General features: G+C 35.7%; 1 protein-coding gene across 4 annotated transcripts; it reads right to left on the bottom strand.

The window, feature by feature from the left end:
• Positions 1 to 6782: 6782 nt before the first annotated feature.
• Positions 6783 to 19510, bottom strand: LOC125650678 (dentin sialophosphoprotein-like). Of its 4 annotated transcripts, XM_048879153.2 has the most exons (12): positions 19385 to 19485; positions 16999 to 17016; positions 16220 to 16298; positions 15878 to 16037; positions 15336 to 15514; positions 14273 to 14347; positions 12776 to 12941; positions 12397 to 12651; positions 11353 to 11441; positions 10842 to 11127; positions 9709 to 10529; positions 6783 to 9566 (listed from the first exon to the last, which is right to left on the bottom strand). In XM_048879153.2, the coding sequence occupies exons 3-12, from the start codon at positions 16286 to 16288 to the stop codon at positions 8463 to 8465; spliced, it is 3204 nt and encodes a 1067-aa protein (XP_048735110.1). In that variant the 5' UTR covers positions 16289 to 16298; positions 16999 to 17016; positions 19385 to 19485; the 3' UTR covers positions 6783 to 8462. The 4 variants fall into 4 exon arrangements, with proteins under 4 accessions (XP_048735110.1, XP_048735108.1, XP_048735109.1 ...); XM_048879151.2 differs by lacking the exon at positions 16999 to 17016 and having other exon boundaries at positions 16220 to 16324; positions 19385 to 19510; XM_048879152.2 differs by lacking the exon at positions 16999 to 17016 and having other exon boundaries at positions 19385 to 19503.
• Between the last annotated feature and the right edge of the window lie 468 nt (positions 19511 to 19978).

Genomic DNA, 19978 nt, shown 5'->3' with positions numbered 1-19978 from the left:
CCCACCCGCCCCATTTTTTTGTGAAGTTTGAATGATAATCTACTAATTAATTTTACTTGGCCTTATTCAAAATCCATATTTCTGTATTAAGAGCCTTCAGGAAGGGGTGGCAGTCTCAGGTGTCGGAGTCATGTGACACAATGCATAATTAAATTTTTTATAGATTATCACATTAATGATTTAAGTAGATTTTTCATCTAACCAGATATTGGAAGTTTCCATAGCAACCATGTGTGAAGTAAATAGAAAACTGCTCAAAATTAACTTGCGTGTATTTGAATGTAGAATTAAATAAGAACAGCAGATTTAATATATTGTAGTAGTTGGGGCTATATGGACCATAGATATTAGCCTGGATAGCTCAGTGGTTAGAGCACCTGACTAGTAATACAGGGTTCCTGGGTTCAATTCCCGGTCCAGCCAAGGTTTTCTCCTCCCATATACTACATTTGGTGCCATGACCACCCCTGCACTGCAGGTTGTCCTACTAGGGGCGAAAAGAATCTGGGTTGTGTGTCTTCGAGGGCAAAGACAACATTAAGTAGGAAGGAATGAAGTAGTTTAGGGCTATACGAACTGGATATATCGGCCTGGATAGCTCAGTGGTTGGAGCACCTGACTAGTAATGCAAGGGTCCTGGGTTCAATTCCTGGTCCAGCCAAAATTTTGAACACAATATCATTATTACTGCACTACTGTTAGTTTATCAGATGATTTCTAGATTTCTTATATAAAACTCGACAGAATGCACAGACCAGTACCACACAAGGTCTTGTAGAGGATACGCAATTACAATAAAATCAAATTAAATGTTATTCCATTGTTTTCTGGTGCAAGATTGAGGAAGAATACCACAAGTCATTATGGCTGCATGACATTTGTTTGAATATATATGATTATCAGCAGTACTTGTACATGATATATTCCCTTTAAATCAAATTGCTTTGCTGGGTACCGCAGTAGGTTAACATATCGACAGCTGATCTTTAGATTGAGAGTTTACTTCTAACAGGGGTTTTAAATTTTTTTTAGCTCAAGTGAGCTTTTCTGATCACCCGTAGTCCAGCGTCCGTCCGATCGTCTGTAAACTTTTAACATTTTTGACTTCTTCTCAAAAACCACTAGGCCAATTTCAACCAAAGTTGGCACAAAGCATCCTTAGATAAAGGGAATTCTAAATTGTTAAAATAAAGGGCCATGCCACCTTCCAAGGGGAGATAATCAAGAAAAGGTAAAAATAGAGTAGGGTCATTAAAAAATCTTCTTCTCAAGAACCACTGAACCAGAAAAAACGAAATTTATAGATAAGCTTTATTAGGTAGTGCAGATTCTAAATTGTTAAAATCATGGCCCCCGGGGGTCGGATGGGGCCACAACAGGGGATCAAAGTTTTACATACAAATATATAGGAAAAATCTTCTCAAGAACCACTGAGCCGGAAAATCTGAGATTTATATGAAAGCTTCCTGATATAGTGCAGATTCAAGTTTGTTAAAATGATGGCCCCCGGGGGTCGGATGGGGCCACAAGGGGGGATCAAAGTTTTACATACAAATATATAGGAAAAATCTTCCTCTCAAGAACCACTGAGCCAGAAAAGCTGAGATTTATATGAAAGCTTCCTGACATAATGCAGATTCAAGTTTGTTAAAATGATGGCCCCCGGGGGTCGGATGGGGCCACAAGGGGGGATCAAAGTTTTACATACAAATATATAGGAAAAATCTTTCTCTCAAGAACCACTGAGCCAGAAAAGCTGAGATTTATATGAAAGCTTCCTGACATAATGCAGATTCAAGTTTGTTAAAATGATGGCCCCCAGGGGTCGGATGGGCCACAATAGGGGATCAAAGTTTTACATACAAATATATAGGGACAATCTTTAAAAATCTTCTCAAGAACCAATGGGCCAAAGAAGTTCACATTTACATGAAAGCTTTCTGACAGTGTAGATTCAAGTTTGCAAAAGCCAGGGGTAGGTTGAGGCCATAATAGGGACTACAGTTTTACATGCAAATATATATGGAAAGTCTTCTGATATGGACCAAGGTGAGCGATGTGGCCCATGGGCCTCTTGTTTCAGAATACTTTCTACTAAAACTGCATTTTTTATCTAAATATGGTAAACTTTCAAAATATTGTATGCATATTCTCCACTGTTCATCCATATCAGATTTCTCTGGTGTGTTATTCCTCCTTAAATGTTTGCAAGAGATCGATGAGAATTGAATTTAAATTTGTTTATGTGACATTACCACATGATGCGATTTACTGAATATGTCGACACAGTTTCCCTTCATATCAGACATTGAAATACTTGCACTTTCCATTGACTCGATGCATTAACTGGCTTGTCCGGGAATCAAATATGGGACCCCTGCATCATTAGAAGCAGAATTGTTAACATTATAAAGTAATAGAATAGCAAGAAGGGGGTCATGGAGCTGTTGGAGATTTTTTTTTAATTGATTTTTGTCCTCTTTGTTTACTTTAAAATTGTTTAGATTGCAAGTTTGCATGAAAATGGACAATGATAATACAAGTAACACTGTACTTTTATTTGATAATCAAAAACTGAAGGTGGATGTGCAGTGAGCTATGGAAATTCCAGTATTTCAAACATTTGACTAAGAAAAAAAACCCCAGAAATCAGAAGAATAAATAGAGAAATTGTAAGGAGTATTTTAGATGCTCAATCCATAAGCCTTGCACCAAAATCGTAAGGGTTGGCAGCTTTGTAGATGCATCTTCATAAGGCCCTAAAATTCCTTCTAAAAATGAATTCAAGGTGAAATCCTAAAAAAGCCCTATATGTAAATTCCTACAGTTTTTAGGTCACCTGAGTAAACTCAGATGACCTATTGCAATTGGTCTGCATCTGTCATTGTGTGTTAACAATTAAACATTTTAACTTCTTGATAACTACATGTATATACAATTCCAATTCCTTTCAAATGATATGAAGCATCATTTGGACAATGGGGACATAAATTATAAATTTCACAACTCCTGCATGCCTATGGGGCATTTACCAATTTTCAAAACTCTTCTCTACAACTGCACATGTGTAAGAAAAACTAAATGCATAGTGATGTAGAATAGGATGAAGGCTTCTACCAAAATTGTAAATTTCATAATCTCCGGGGTAGAGGTTCTGACTCTAGGGTGGGGGGTGTAAATTTCATGATCTCTGGGGTAGAGGTTCTGACTCTAGGGTGGGGGGTGTAAATTTCATGATCTCCGGGGTAGAGGTTCTGACTCTAGGGTGGGGGGTGTAAATTTCATGATCTCTGGGGTAGAGGTTCTGACTCTAGGGTGGGGGTGTAAATTTCATGATCTCCGGGGTAGAGGTTCTGACTCTAGGGTGGGGGTGTAAATTTCATGATCTCCGGGGTAGAGGTTCTGACTCTAGGGTGGGGGGTGTAAATTTCATGATCTCCGGGGTAGAGGTTCTGACTCTAGGGTGGGGGGTGTAAATTTCATGATCTCCGGGGTAGAGGTTCTGACTCTAGGGTGGGGGGTGTAAATTTCATGATCTCCGGGGTAGAGGTTCTGACTCTAGGGTGGGGGGTGTAAATTTCATGATCTCCGGGGTAGAGGTTCTGACTCTAGGGTGGGGGGTGTAAATTTCATGATCCTAGGGGGTATTAGGGTTTGGTTCCAAGATGGTGCCAAAATTATCTTAGTGATTATTGTCAATATCATTTGAAGGACTTCATTAAGTTTGCTAATAAAAGTATAAAAACTAAATGCATATTTAGGAAAAGCAGAAAAGAATGTACTAAAATTGTGAATTTCGCAACCCCAGGGTTTTGACTCTTGGATGGGTCCAAAGTAGTCATATCTTTTAATGTTGCATATATTAATATGTAAAGCCTTTCATCAGTGTAAGCACTTTTGAAGGCATGCGCGCATTTAATTAAGTTTTAAGAACACATCTTGTTTTATAATGTTGCTGAATACCGGTATTAAAATTTAGCTTAGATATTCAGTTGGTTGGTTGTATATTGATTAACATCTCACTCCAAAATTTTCACTCAATAATATGGAGACGTCACCATTGCCGGTGAAGGGCTGCAAAATTTAGGTCTATGCTCGGCGCTTATGGCCTTTGAGCAGGGAGGGATCTTTATTGTGCCACACCTGTTGTGACACGGGGCCTTGGGTTTTGCGGTCTCATCCGAAGGACCACCCCATTTAGTCGCCTCTTATGACAACCAAGGGGTACTGAAGACCTATTCTAACCAGGACCCCCACAGGCCTAGCTTAGATATTCAGAACAGGAAATATTTTTCTAGATTTCGTGGGCCTTGGGACTAGTGATACTTTTAACTAGTACTCCTGTGACCAATAAGGCCTGTGGGCCTCTTGTTTATATTTCTACTGTGTGGGCCTCTTGTTTATAATTCTACTCTTGCAATTTTGAAAATGCATTCATACTATTAAAAATGTGTCTTAATTAATATAGTTTGCAGATCTTATTTAGATTAGGTAGTAAAAGGATTGATTGTATGTTGTTTAATGTCCCTCTCGAGAATCTTTCACTTATATGGAGACGCCACCACTGCCAGTGAAGGGCTGCAAAATTTAGGCCTATGCTTGGCATGCACTTGTGGCATTTGAGCAGGGAGGGATCTTTATCGTGCCACACCTGTTGTGACACTGGACCTAGGTTTTTGCCAACTCATCTGAAAGGAATTAAGTTGACCAATGGATCCATATGCCAAGCTGTTTATTGGTTGTGACTTTGTGATAAAGATGTGACTATTAAGGTATATAAAATTAGCTATACTTTATCAAAGCAATATTTCACAATGAAGATTATCTGAGGAATAAGTTCATACTCCTTCACTAAAAGTATAGCATGCTGCACACATATTTAGATGTATAAAGAGAGTATTTCCTTTTTACTTTTAAGGACTTGTGTAAATGCATTCAAAATTTTCAGTAGACACTGTTTTGTGTTTGAAAAAGAGGGCGCCTAATTGTTTTGCACCTGTCAGTCCATCGACCAAGTTTTGTATACTCAAAATCTATAGAACCCTTTGCTTGACAGTTACCAAACATGGTACAGTGGTTGCTCCTAGAGAGATTTTCAGGTCACAACTTGAAGGTCAATTTTCCACTCAATATCGAGAATGCTTTGCTTGACAGACATCAAACTTGGAACACTAGTTCTACCTAAGGAGATGATCGGTATCAATTTTGAGATCACAAGGTCAAGGGTCAAACTAGACATAAAATAGAATCCACTCAATATCTTAAGAACTATTTGCTTGTCAGACATCAAACTTGGTGTACTGACTTCTAAGAAGTAGATAACCCCTATTGATTTTCAGGTAACAATGTCAAGGGTCAAACTGGACATAGTAAGATATTGTCCATTCAATATCTTAATAACCCTATATGCATGACAAACATCAAACTTGGTTCACTGGTTCTATATGAGGAGTATAGATTACTCCAATTGATTTTGATATCAAAGGTCAATTTTCTCTGCATGGACATAAGATATTGTCTGCTCAATACATTGAGATCCATTTGCTTCACAAACATAAAACTTACTACACTGACTTTTTGATTTTCAGGTCAAAAGATCAAACAAGACATAGTAAGATATATTCTCTCAATAAGAAAATAACAAGAGGTACTGTGAGCAATGCTCACTAAGAATACCCCCTGCTTGGTAATAGGTATAAACTACCTCTTTTTTGAGTGTAAAAAACAAATGGCATGACAAACCGAACCATATTGCTACTTCGATGTCCAGTGCGCGTGACCTTTGACCTTTTGACCCAAAAACCGATAGGAAACATCTTCATCCCATGGGTAGTCCATATGTATGATATGGTGACTGTAGGTGGAAAGGATAACGCTTTAGAGCCCGGAAACCATATTGCTACTTCCATGTCCAGTGCGCTTGACCTTTGGACCCCAAAATCGATAGGGAACATCTTCATCCCATGGGTAGTCCATATATATGATATGGTGATGGTAGGTGGAAAGGATAATGCTTTAGAGTCCGGAAACCATTGCGTCTACAGACGGACGGACGGACGGACGGACGGACGGACGGACGGACAGACGGACAACCTGATTCCAGTATACCCCCCCCCCCACAACTTGTTGCGGGGGGTATAATTATATCATTCTGTTTAACAGGTAATAGCCAATAATAGCAGAGACAATGGAACCATAGAAGACACACTTCCTGCATTTTAAAGTATTTTGTGGGTTTCTTCATTATCAATTTTGTGAATTTTAGCCCTTTTTCTTATATAATTTCATCCTTCAAATTAGCCCTTATTTTTTGTCAAAAAAGGCTGGACAGCCTGCTACCACTGAGCAGTGCTGTGTGATATGCATAGTCCATTTCATTGCCACCTTATCAATATACCACCACATTTGTCCCCTATATCGAGAGATTTCTAACCAATACAACCACATTTGTTCCCTATATTGAGAGATTTCTTGCCCCAAGAAAACTCTACACAACTCCATTTGGGTTACATAATATTTCATTGACCTACAACTTTTGTTGCTTTCTTTATTATTACAAACCACAAAATCCAGTCATCAATAAAGCACAGGGTTTACTCATAAAGAGTAGCAGTCATCCCGACCCCCAATGTAGTAGATAATGTGACTTGACCATGAATAAAACTAAGGATCTTTCACATCACTAGTGAGGTGCTCAAACACACCAGTCTGAGAGCTATCCAGGCATTTATCCAGGATTTGTTTAAATGCCACCTCAGCTTTATAAAGAAATAAACAAAATCTTAACAGTGATGTTTTATTCTCAGTTTCTATTTGAAAAATAGTAACAATATGCGTGTCCAAATCTAAGGTCATAGGATACCCAAGATTTTGGATGTATCAATTAAGCAATGTAGGATTTTGCTGTGTTTACGTGGGATTTTCTATTATTTGATAGAACAATAATGTAAATCGGTTATTATTACATGTACATGAAATGCACCAATAAAAAGACATTTTTAGAGGATTTCAATTTTTGGGTAATATTTTTCCATTGAATTTTCAAGTGAAGATTTGTGAATAATGCCAAAATAAAGGTGCATGGTTTCATAGGAAAATTTTGTGGTATAAAGTACAAGTTTTTAGCAATATTATTATATTCACAAATCATTTTACAAAATTTCTATATAAATGAATTTTCAGGGAGTATCCTATGTCCTTTAAATACACAATGCTTGGAGTAACAAATTCTAAAACTCTTCTATACAGATTTTCAGTGAAACAAGCAATACACATTCCATTCACAGAAACCATGGAGCCCACAATATTTTTATCCATAGAATGATGATAGAACTGTCCAATACTCCAAAGCTGGGTTATAACCTGATAGGCATTCACCAGAATAATAAATGACCATTACGTAAGCAGTTCTCTACCTGTTTTGCCTACATCACATTAATCCACAATAAGGCCCTGCCTGGTGCTTTGAAATGAAATATGATGCATCTAAGGTATCCCTTTTCTCTCTTCAATCTTTTTTATTCTAAATCAACCAAGCATTGATTATTTGATAAAAATATTGAAGAATCTTAAAACTCATGAAATCATAGAAATTCAACGACAAAAATATATTTCAGGAGTAAAAACTAAAATACGATGACAAAATTCTGAAAAATCATTAAAAGACAATGGTATACAAATATCTTGATAGCATACTAAGGCATAAAAAAACCTTCAACATATACATTTAAAACATGCTTAAAGCAAAATGCTAGAGACAAACAATTTTAATTCATTACTGTAAATCATATTTTATTCTCGACTTTAATTTTGTCATTTAACAGTGATAAAATGCTTCACGGTGACTCATTTTCATGATGGAAATAATTTTAAACAATTATGAGTAACATTAAGAACTGGTTCACAACAAGAAATATTTGCAATCATGAGGTTCTCATGAATTTTTCAAAAATTTCTTAAACGCAAATAAAATTTGATTTACAGTATATCCTAAAATAAGTTTCAAAACTACAGGGAATGAAAAAATTTTTGCTATAAGCCTGAATTCACTATAAGCGTGTTATCTGTAACCGTGTTTTACTGTAAAAGGTTTTGCCACTTACTTATCATTAAAAGTCTCCCATTGTTAGGTATGGATATTATTTCATAACATGGCAAATTCTCTTACAATTTTTTTCTCAAAGATAAAATTCATCCTCCTCTTGAGAAGTTCTAGATTCTTTGATCTTAAAAGCACAAATGGAAGTTCTAGCACTTGAGCAGCATGCATTATACATTTAATCATGAAAAGGAAACTTGACAACAAACATATGGGCTAGAAATATTTCTACTGAATTTTGAGTTTATCTTATTAATATAAAGTCTGTCAGAATCTGAATTTATGAAGTATGTTGACCAAAAATATGTGCACTGGGAGTTTCTTAGAAAACGATTTAAAAAAGCCCTAGCCAGTAAGTTACATTCTACTTGCACTCATAGAATCTGTGAAAGACGTGACTGTCATCAGTTCTCTCCCTTTCGTGTTGTCGATGGTTGGCTCTGGCAAACATCCACTCGGTTTTGCCTTTCTCTTTGGAATCTACGAACCTCTGGTACTGACGAAACTTCATTTTCTTAAGGTACCAGGAGTCGTTTTTGTTGAAATCACAAATTCCCTTCGTTGGATCACATCCTTTGAACTCCTCCGTATGGTTGTTTTTCTGCAGGATTTCTGAATCATCGAAATAGGGCACATTCTTAAAACCCTTTTCATTGATTTCATCATCATCATCGTGGTCATCATCTTCATCGTGGTCATATTCTCCAAACTGGAAAAACTGTTGATTTTGTTTCTGTGGATTCTGTAGAAAACCTGGGCATTCCCATCTTCCAGAAACCAAGATGCCCTCCTGCCATGGTAGTAATGTCCCCAGGCACTTTGGATCCATCAACATAAAGTGAACGTGGAAAGAAATGGCATTCCACCACCAATCCCACTGACAGCTGTACCACATGTGATCTGGATCAGGCATCTCATCAGCCCTGAATTTCTCATCAAACTCCTCTAATATATTAAAGAACTTATGCCGTTTTTTCATATTCATCTTGCAAAACTGATATTCATGCATCTTTTCAAATCTTCTCTTCATTTTCTTAAATTTATTGACTCTTTTTCTCTCATATTTCTCTGCCTTTCTTTGGTGTTTCTTCCAAGGTTTGTGATTTTCTCTTTCGTCTTTGAATGACCTTCTTCTTGTTCTAGCTTTGAAATTAATTGAATCTTTGTTGTTTCTTCTTTCTGTGTAAATATCATCATTCTGTCTGTGCTTGGGATAATGATCTTCATGATTTCTCCAGTGGTAGTGCTTACGTCTTCGTTCTTTTTCAGGGTAATAATCATCATTTTGTCTGTGTCTTGGATAGTCTTCGTGGCATCTTGTTTTCCTAGGGAACCAGTTCTTGGTCTTCTCCTGCAGTTTTGCTGAGATCTTCTGGGCTGCTTCTCCAACATGCATGACCAAGTTGGTTTTAAATTTAGTCAAGACTGGCTCATTTTTCTTCCAGAGATCCTCAGATATATTTTTCACCTGGAAAATAAACTTTCATTTTCATATTGGAGTCAACAAACAAAATAAAACAGAAAGCACCTTAACTGAATAACACCTCCTTTGAATTAAAAAAAAAAAACCAGAAAAAGATTCGCTGCCACATAAATCTGATATTCTATACCTGCTTCCAGGTGTCTTGAATCTGCTGAGTTACATCTGACACAGAAGCCTTGGTTTTGTTTAGGATCTTGTGCATTGTCTCTCTCCAGTCAGTCTTCTTACTAGACCCACCATCCTTTTCAAAATTCTCCTCCCTCTTTTCATCCTTAGTAGACCCTTTGATTGGTTCATCCTCTGCATTCGGGATATAATCTGAGCTTGTGTTAGACACTTCCTCATCCTCAACCACTTCATCCCCTAAATCTTCATCCAGAATTTCCACATCCTCTTCAATCTCCTCTGTCTGATACTTCTGTGTCTCCTCTTCTGCACTCATTATCTCATCAACTTTTGCAACCTCCTCTACCTTGACAGCACTTTCCATCTCCTTATCAGAATACCTACCTTTCATTTCTGTTTCACTGTTCTCATCAGATGTTCCTTTCCTCTCTAAATCATTCAACTGGCTGCTGCAAGGAACTACAACTGGTAACCCCTCATTCTTTCCCTCACTATCAGATATTTGTTCCTGACCTTTTGCATTCTCATTTTCTTCATATTCATCTTCAACAAAAGAATCAATGTCATTTTCATCCTCTACATCGGAATTAATGTCAAAATCAAATCCATCACCAGAATCAATGTCCTTAATGTCTGCACCAGGATACACTACTTCAATGATGCTAATATGTTTTCTCTTGACCACCATGTGATCATCAGTTTTGTCATCCAAATTCCCATCTTCCTTCAGTTCTTTTATATTTTCATTGCTACTTTCTTCTCCACGTTCATCATCATGATGTATGGGTGTACTGGACCCTATTTGTTCTTGCAATTTATCATCTAGAAAATACCAAAAATCAGCATAAGAATCAGTCATTGAGAGTACGCATGTGTGTGTATACAATACAGTAAAGCACGGATATAGCGAACCAACCCCCCCCCAACCCCCACCCCCCCCCCACCCCTGGGCCTGAGAAAAACAATTCGATATAACCAAACTTTGTTATATCCAATAAAAGTTTCCATTATTTTTCCCCACATTGGGGAAGAAATATCAAATTGCAATATTAATGCATGAATTCATTAAAAGCATTTTCAGTGTAAGCATGTTTTACTGTATATGAAATTTTAAAAAATTCACAGTTCATTTACCAGAAACTTTTTTGGGACATCCTCCCTCCAAATTCCCAGGGTGTGACCCATATTTCAGACTTCCTACCAGTTTCTTCAAATCTTCATTTTCATGCTGCAACATGTTGACCTCTAACTTGAGCTCCGTGTTTTTCCTCTTGGTCAGTCTTTTCTCCTCCTCTGCAGATGATACAGCAGAACTATATCTCATTTTCATGACCGCTGAGCGAAGATCCACAACTTCATTCTGAGCTTTGTTTGCCTCCTCCTTCAACTCCAGGTTTTCTGCGGTCAGTTTTTCCACATCCTGTTGAAAAGTATTCCAAATATACCAATTATCCTATGACCAAATGAAACCTTGATTCTTTCGTAATTCACATTCTTACATTTACCTGTAGTTTATATAAAGTTTCTTTAGTAATGTTAAAATTCATCCACATTTAGTATGATGTTTAATTTAGCACAACAAGTGTTTAAAAATCTTTTAGAAGTTTTTATGCTTTTATTACTTGTACTGAATGAGACAATGTACCTCCATATCGAATGGACAGTCTCCATCACCATCCATGTTGAAAGACATTTCCCTGATGTTCATGTTTGAAAATCTCTCCTTGGCAGATCCTATAAATGAAAAATGTAGAGATGTTATAATAGGACTATAAATACATACACATGTACTCCTTGCAGGGCATCCCCAAAATGGCACTTATTTGAAACACTGCACAGTCAAACTCCTAATTCTTAAACTTTCTCTCTCTCTCTCTCTCTCTCTCTCTCTCTCCCTCCCCCTTTCTCTCTCTCTCTGTTTTGATCTGTGAAATAAATAACATTCCATCATAATACCTCTGTAATCAAATTGGTATGGACATCATTTCTACTTACATCCCTGAGACCTTGACATTTTCCAGAATACTTTAGTCAAAAAATCAGGGCACAGTCTCGGGTTATAAGCAATGTTAATAACAATATCTAAATGAATTTTAATCAATTAAGGAGTCCTTGACTGTATCTGATTCTATAACATTGATTCATGGTCATCCTCTGGTCATAACAAATTGCTTGACCATTACAATTACAAAGTTGTGACCTCTGCAAAAAGGACAGATACAATTTCCCTCCCTCTATTTATATTCATATGTAGACATAAAGTATTGCTTACATATAAATTTGCTAATAAATGTAAATAGAAAACATAAAATCCAAGGACACTTTAATTAAAACATTGCAAATAAAGCACTATTTCAGAATCGATAGGTAAAGTGGTTGACTTTTTCTAACACATACATCACTTCAAATGTACACATATACATGAAAGTTGAATGTTCAAATGAAAAGTAAACAGAGATTTGGATTTTCTCAATTTTTAAAGTGTTGTACTTGATAAATCAGTCGAGATTATTCATTGTCTCAGGTCACCAGAATCTGACTCTCAATGTAATGTTGTTAGATGCTAGTGTAGCAAGTAAGCAAGTGAATCTAATATCTAATTCTAATCTGATTTCCCCCCCCCCCCCCCCCCCCCCAATTATATGGGGGGGATTCAAAGTGAAATTAGACTTTCGAGTGTACTACTCACCAATAGCATGACCAATGCCAAGCCCAAATGCAACAGAAATCACTACCACCATTACAAAGTTCAGGGTTACATTAACACTTGGATTGGGTCGAAAAACGTATTGTCTGATGAGGTTGTCTTCAGCCATTAAGTCACTGATATCAACATTTGAAAATGTAGAGAAATCGTCGCTGTGGCGTTCCTCATTCCTGTCACTTTCAATGCGATCATCCTGCTCATCTTCCATTTCTGGAGATGACTCAGTATCTGGATCATCTAAAAATTGGTAGTTTAATAGAAAATACTTCACGATACATGTATGCATCAATCACATTTTCTTAACTTCAATATGAACTTTACTGCATGTAAATTAGATATCGGTTAAATATAGATAATGCACCTTGAGGAACTCCAAGAAACAAGAAGTCTTCCTCCTCTCCAGTCCCTTGATCCACCCCTTCATTTTCATCAAATGGAGAAGGAACAGCTGATTCCTGGTCCTCCACATGTGGAGCCTCAATAACTTGAAAACCATGCATGGAACCATTGTCTACTGCCTGTAAGCTCTGCAGCAATAACATGTCATTTTCATCACAATGTGTTCAGTACATGCATGGACACCATTTAAAAATCTATTTTCCCATTTTTTGTTTACAATGCGCAACTAAATTATTTCTAACAGTATAAGCAAAAATTTGAATGTCATTTATTGAGTTATGAATGAGATAAAGAACTCACAATTGTTTGTTATGTAAACAAGACTCTACCCATGTTTTTGTCTACATATATAGATATATAGATTGCTTAATAGAAAATATCATGTATAAAACAAATGAGGTGTGAAAGACACTAGAAACTGTTTAATTGTGTTCAGAATCAATTTGTAAATTGAAAATCTGATTTAAACAAAATTTTTACTAGCATATTTAACATAAATGTAAACAAAAACATGGCACGAGTCTTGTTTACGTAAAAAAGAGCTGTGAGTGCTGTATCTCTCTTGTACTTCGACAGCTGACATTCAAATTTTTGCTAACCATTAGAAATACCTTAGTTAAGCCTTGCAAACATTAAAAATGGAAAAATAAAATATGAAAATTTTCAATTATGTCTATGCCCCTTAACAGCGCTTTCTTAAATTATTAATGCATGCAGTTAGATGAATTTAATAAAAATCTTAATTTAACTCTTCTAGAAGGACACAGTTACCAGTATGTTTTCCAATATGTTATATTATACATTTATTGCATGATAGTGAGGGAGATATGAAGATTTATTCACCCAAGAAAAATCATATTCCCCGAGGGTGTTGGCCTCGGGGAATATGATTTTTCTTGGGTGAATAAATCTTCATATCTCCCTCACTATCATGCAATAAATTGTTTATTATACCGAAACAAAGCAAGACTCAAAACTGCATATGAAATTGGAGTCCGTTCATCTATATAGCTGAGACCGTCCTAACGGTAACACCACGCCGTCAACGTATTACGGTAGAAGGTACAAACAACCAAATACAGTGATATGATAACCAGTTTTTGTATTTCCATTCTATTTGAATGCTGATTTACTTGCTTGTTTTTGTATCAACCAAAACCATGCATTCAACTATGTATCAGAGACCCGCATATTTTGTGCCTTACGAACTATGATAGTAGAATGACTCGGACTTATTGTGACGTCACAATACACTTCATCTACCTTGACGTTAAATTTATGGAAAAAGCACGAGGCTGCCCAAGGGGTAAATATGATAGGGAAATATGATGTTTGAGAGGGAGATATGAAGTTTTGTCATCCCTGGCATGTGACCGTCTAGACCAATCAGATTACATGTTACATAGAATTCTCATACTGAGGTATAATGATACTTCTGAGCTTAGGTCTTAGTACTTACCTTATGTATTTCTTCCTCCTCAAGTTCCTCTACCGCGTCTTTCTCCTGTTTGTTCAGCACACTCTCAGCACCCTCCTGTAAAAAACATGAAACATACGGTGTAGGAAACATCACTGCATCTCATGATCATGATGATACACTCTCTATGGTGTATATTTACCATATCCCTTTTATTTTACAATTCCCATCTCAATCTTCAACAACTTATTACTTGTACTGAATCTGATTAAAGCCTGCAATCACTAATTTTCAAATCTGAGCTCTCATGTAATAGAGGAACATTCAGTATTCTTTTCGAACTCTTGCATATGCATACTATAGACTTACTCCTACAAGTTTGAGCCTCGGTTAATGTCCCTTATATACCTTGTTAAGCAGCGCCAAGTCAAAAGTATCTTGCCATGAACCTCTAGCATTCTGGATTAACTATAGACTGGTCATGCAGATGATGATATAAGTTACTTAATTTCACCGATTTGAATTCAAAAAATGATTTCACCCAGATTTGAATTCACTCAAAGTTGTTTTTGTTATTCTAACATAATGAATGATTTCATAATCACATAGTTTAAAATTTGCTCATAATTTAGGATATGGGTGAAAATTTCCTTGTGTACAGTACTAAAAAAATATTTACTTTTGACATTAGTTGCATAACAGCTGATGATCTTCCTTTAGGCAATATATTGATCATGTTGATAGTGTGATAAACACTTGAAATTACTGCACATGTACAAAAATTTAAAAAAAAATACCTCTAAGTGGCACTGCATTTAACAACTCAGAAATTGTATATTACTTCTCATCATTGGTCAGGGGTAAAGAAATAAGAGCAAAAGAAATGAAATGGCAAGATAGTATGATTTCAGAGACCAGGGATTGTTGAGTTTGAAAATTCATATGACAAATCATGAATTAATGCTGCTGCAATTGTCTTTTGAGTTTCAAAATTATAAAGCCACCATTGGTGAAGAAGGAAACCTAAATCTAGAAGGCATAATGATGTCATGTGCAGGTTGTCAGCTTCCCTGATCTATGACCAGAAATCTAAAAATGGCATCACCTTTTGAGGATCAGATATTGCTACAAAGTCCTTTTCTTCCTCGCTTGGTGTAGACAAATCTGAAGATAGGGTAAACTCCTGTGACCTCAGAGATCTGGGCTTTGATTTCCTACGTCTCTTCAAGGTCCCTTGATCTTTATTTTGAGGCTCATCAGACTCATCGGATTCTGTCACAGAATCTAGCAATGGATCATCACAATACATATATGACAATACTGTGTTTCAAGTGGGACAGTAACTTTTCAAGGTGAGTACAGCATTAACATTACACTGCTATAATTGTTTTTCTATTTACAGATTTTCTATTCTCAAAAAACCCTATCATTTTATTTTCATGAACTTTATAGAATGGATCCATATGTCAAACTCTTGGTATAATTCTACTCAATACTGATTAAATCATTTCATTCCAAATACACACTGTTGTAATTCATTTTGATAGTGTGACAGTAAGGGGGAATTTGACCATGCCAAGATTCAAATCTGTTACTATAACATATTAGACATCATATATTGGCCAAAATAATGGAACTGTAACAAACCCTTCTCTTTACTCCTAAGTCTCAGGACAAGAAAAGATCCAGAGGCGACTGAAGGTAAAGCTGGTGCCTGCACAGATTCCAAGGAGAGAAGGTCAGTGGTATCCACAGAAACAACCTCGATTGAACTGTCTGAGGTTTCACTTTGGTTATCATCAAAACTCTGCAATGATATTAATACATGTATCATAGACCTGTGCACAACTTGCCATGAGCAACATCATAGAAACAACACTTGATTAAGTTAAGAATTCCCTTCAAATTCAACTTTTGCTTTTCTTTAAATTGAGACTCATGTGTGCCTGTAATTTTTTATCTCGAGAAAATATTCAGAAATTTACCTACCTCTGACCTTTTTCCATCTTTGCCTATGAATTCCCATCCACCTGTACTACTTGAACTGCTTTCAGCCATTATCCGGGATCTGGAATCAAATTTATTTGCTTTTATCTGTAAACACAGAAGAGCACTTTATTTTGATGGTCATCTTTGTAAGAACATTAGACAAAAATATCAAAACATATTATATTAATTACACGATATCTGTAGCTAAATCAAATTAATCTGGCATTAATTTCATTTAAAACATTTGACATCAGTTAGCAAAACATTTTAGTATATAGAAAATAGGAAATCTCTGGGATCTTCATATTACATGTATGATTATGTATAAACATTTATAAATATTTTCAACTACATGTACATACATTACAGTAATTAGATACAGTTAAGTTTGATTTGTTATTCTCTGTAATTCATTAAATTTATTTATTTTTTCAATATCTGATTAGTTTAAACTTTATTTCATTTGAATATGTCAACATATATATATACACAATAAATAAATATGCACACAGGATTCGGAAACAAGTTGTAGCAACTTATATTAATCCGTTTCCTTGAACTAACTTTGAATGGTAAATGTACATTTGCCCTTGTTGCATGACAAAGATGAAAATGAAAAAGTAAAGAAAAATGAAAGAAAAAACTTTAACAAGTAAATAAATAAACATTTGAAGAGATGTAATAACATAAGTTCATAAACATATTCACAATATAAATATATACAGATGCATAACATACATGTTTAATGGTCAGAGAGAAATGAATATACAATAACTTACAAACAAGAAATTCCACCACTTTACAAATAGAAACGAAACTCGATAAGATTGTACAGATAAGATAAGATAAGTTTATTCCAATTTTGGGCCCAGAGGGCATAACAGTAAGACAGTTTATAAAGAAGGAAATTCAAAAAAGAAAGAAAGTTTACAACGTTAACTACAGGTTACATAGACTGCAAACTGCATGTGGATGCAGCATGTTGGGGAAACAAGTACATACATATATGAATTGCTAATCATGTGTATACACAAGTAAATGTACATGTTTAAATATATTTTTATTATAGGAGAAATTCTTAGTTAAGTCTCCATGTAAAAGGATATTTACAGTTACTGGTCTTATTGGATCAATAATTTTTTTTTTTACATATTTGAAGAGAGGACATTCAAGTAAAAAGCGTGTTGTTGTTCGATTTTTCCACAGGCACAATATGGATTATCTATTATGTGTTTCTTGAATAGATGGGATTTAAGAGTACTACAGTTGAGTCTAAGTCGTGTGTGTAGTATCTGTTCGTTGCGTTTGCCAAATAGAAAATGTTTGGGGATTTTATAAGTGCTTGTGTTAAGGAGGTGTGCTACACCAGAGAAATTTGATGTAGATGAAAAGTGGAGGATATGTACAAAAATATTTTGAAGCTGAAAATTTTCAAATTTACTTTATTTTGTCAAAAAATACAGTTTTAGTAGAAGGTAATATGAAAAAAATTTAAAACCCCTGCTGCACTCGAACCTGCAACCTACAGGTCAGCAGTCGGTATTCTAACCTACTGAGCTACTCGGCTAGGTATTTAAATGGAAAAGGAAAAGTCAAATATTGCTGATATAGATTTTTTCATCCATGTTTTTAAAGGAAGTCAGCCATTATGACGATGCAGAGTACTACCTTAAGCACGCATTTTAAATTTGAAATTGAAGGATTCTCTAGTACGCTTGATGGATGATCGTTCCAAAGCGGTGTAGTGGACGGAAGAAAAGATTGTGCATAGTGGTTTGTGTTGAACTTTGGTTGAATAATACAGTGTGATCGTCTAGTGGGGTATATTGGTGTGTTTCATTAATTCTAAGAGGGATTAAAGACGATAAATAATTTGGGGTGCTCCCATGTACCATAGTATGAAATTTGATTATTTTATGTTTTTGTCTTCTTTTGAGCAAAGTATCCCACCCGACCTCACGATAAAGATCATTTAGACTAACAAATTTTGTCGCACCTGCGACTATACGAGCTGCCTCTGATTATCTGATTACCACGGGGAATGAAAAATAATTTTTAAATTAATTAAACAATATTTCATTACTATTATTAGTGACTATATATGCCCATTGTATGGTTACATCATTGGAGAATTGAAGAATTGAATTGAAAATTGACATGGCCATTATTTCTAGTGTGTGTAAAATCCGCATATCATACTGTCACTTTTTTTTCAGTCTCGTGTAGTACGTGTACTAAGTAATATCTGGGTTAACCCCAAGGGCTGATCCAGAGGGGAAAGGAGGGGGTGAGGGTCCAGAATGGCCAACCCCAACCCCCACTTTATGTGGACCAAAAAAATTAAGTTATTCAATTTTAACGAGACTTTGAGTCAAAATGATATGAAATGTGGATACTTACATCTAATTGCATCATTAAAATTTATCAACACAAATATATCATTTAATTCTATGATAAATAAGATGAAACACCATTATATATTTACGTCAGATACAAGTATCACTGCAGAATTATTAAAAAGTATATGTAACATAAAAGGTTTGTTTAAAAAGCTGCAGAGCTTCTAGGGGCCTAGGCAGCCCCCAGACCTATTGGGAGTAACCTTTAAATCAGCTTTTTTTAATTATAATTTTAAATCAGATCTGGGTATAGCAATAACAATGATTAGAACTTTGGAAACAAGTAGATAAGTAAATAACACACAACATTTCCATGTATAAAAACGTCTCAAGATTTCCCCCAAGATATTATGTACACAAACAAAAGGTGTAAATGGGGTGGAAATTGTGAAAAGTAGCTAGAACATCAAGTGCTAGCCCCCCCCCCCCCCCCCCCCCCCCCCACCACCACCACCACAAATTCCTGGATCCGCCTATGAACCCAATATGCAAACTCGACATTCAGGTTTATGGTTACATATTATACCTGCCTATAATTTCATTCTTACGTGATACTAAATTAAATCTTTTACGATTCATATGGAAAAATGCCTCTCTATGTCCAATCAAGAATCAAGTACACACAAATGATAACAAATGTATAAAAATAACCATGCAGAATATCAAACTACGATTACAGAACGTATGTAATATAAAGGTTTCACAAGGCACAAAAATATAATCATGTGTTAGTTTTGATTGCAATTATCATATGACAGACAATTACCTGCAATTTTCCTTCTCCTTACGTCATGTCAAGTGTCCTTTAGCTTTACCTAGCCTGCTAGTTCTGACAACAGTCTTCCTAAAATATTTATCAACAAATGTCACGTGACGCACTGTGAGTTTCGCATTCTATAGTATAATATTGATTTTTTTTCATATTACATGCACAATAAGTTGTGGCATTTGCACCTTGATGTTCGATAAATTCAAATATTATAAAAAGTTTTTGGGACATTGTTTAAATTATCGTTTGAATAAGGATTACTCAAACCAATCAAGTTTTGACCAATTTTATTCACTCCCGGGATTCCTCTGGATTTTTAATAGTCATTTGCGCGGGAAAACTTATTTGCTTTATAAGCTGGTAGATGTAACGATTTTTTTTTTTTAGGGAACTGGTGCTTACGTCTCTGTGACTCTTGGCAACGAGTTCTATTTAGATATTTGAACACCCATCAATTAACACACCACCACCCCATATTTTGGAAACCAAAGGATTTTTAAAATATTTGATTCTCAAGATACTCAAAATTTGCGACATTGAGAATTAATGATTGTGAAAAAACTTAGGCCTAAAGCTACACTTTATGGGATT

Source organism: Ostrea edulis, chromosome 5 (genome assembly GCF_947568905.1).
Source record: "Ostrea edulis chromosome 5, xbOstEdul1.1, whole genome shotgun sequence".
Taxonomy (NCBI): Eukaryota; Metazoa; Mollusca; class Bivalvia; order Ostreida; family Ostreidae; genus Ostrea; species Ostrea edulis.
Note: the sequence above shows the minus strand (reverse complement) of the source record. Positions and strands in the feature narration are given on the sequence as shown.

Bases quoted from the DNA above. Each gene is read 5' to 3' on its own strand.
- LOC125650678 (XM_048879151.2), bottom strand. From the start codon at position 16,288: ATGGCTGAAAGCAGTTCAAGTAGTACAGGTGGATGGGAATTCATAGGC. The intron at 11,442-12,396 runs GTGAGTAGTACA...TTTCATTTATAG, and splicing joins TGGCATTGGTCATGCTATTG to GATCTGCCAAGGAGAGATTT. The intron at 10,530-10,841 runs GTAAATGAACTG...GGTATTTTCTAG, and splicing joins ATGTCCCAAAAAAGTTTCTG to ATGATAAATTGCAAGAACAA.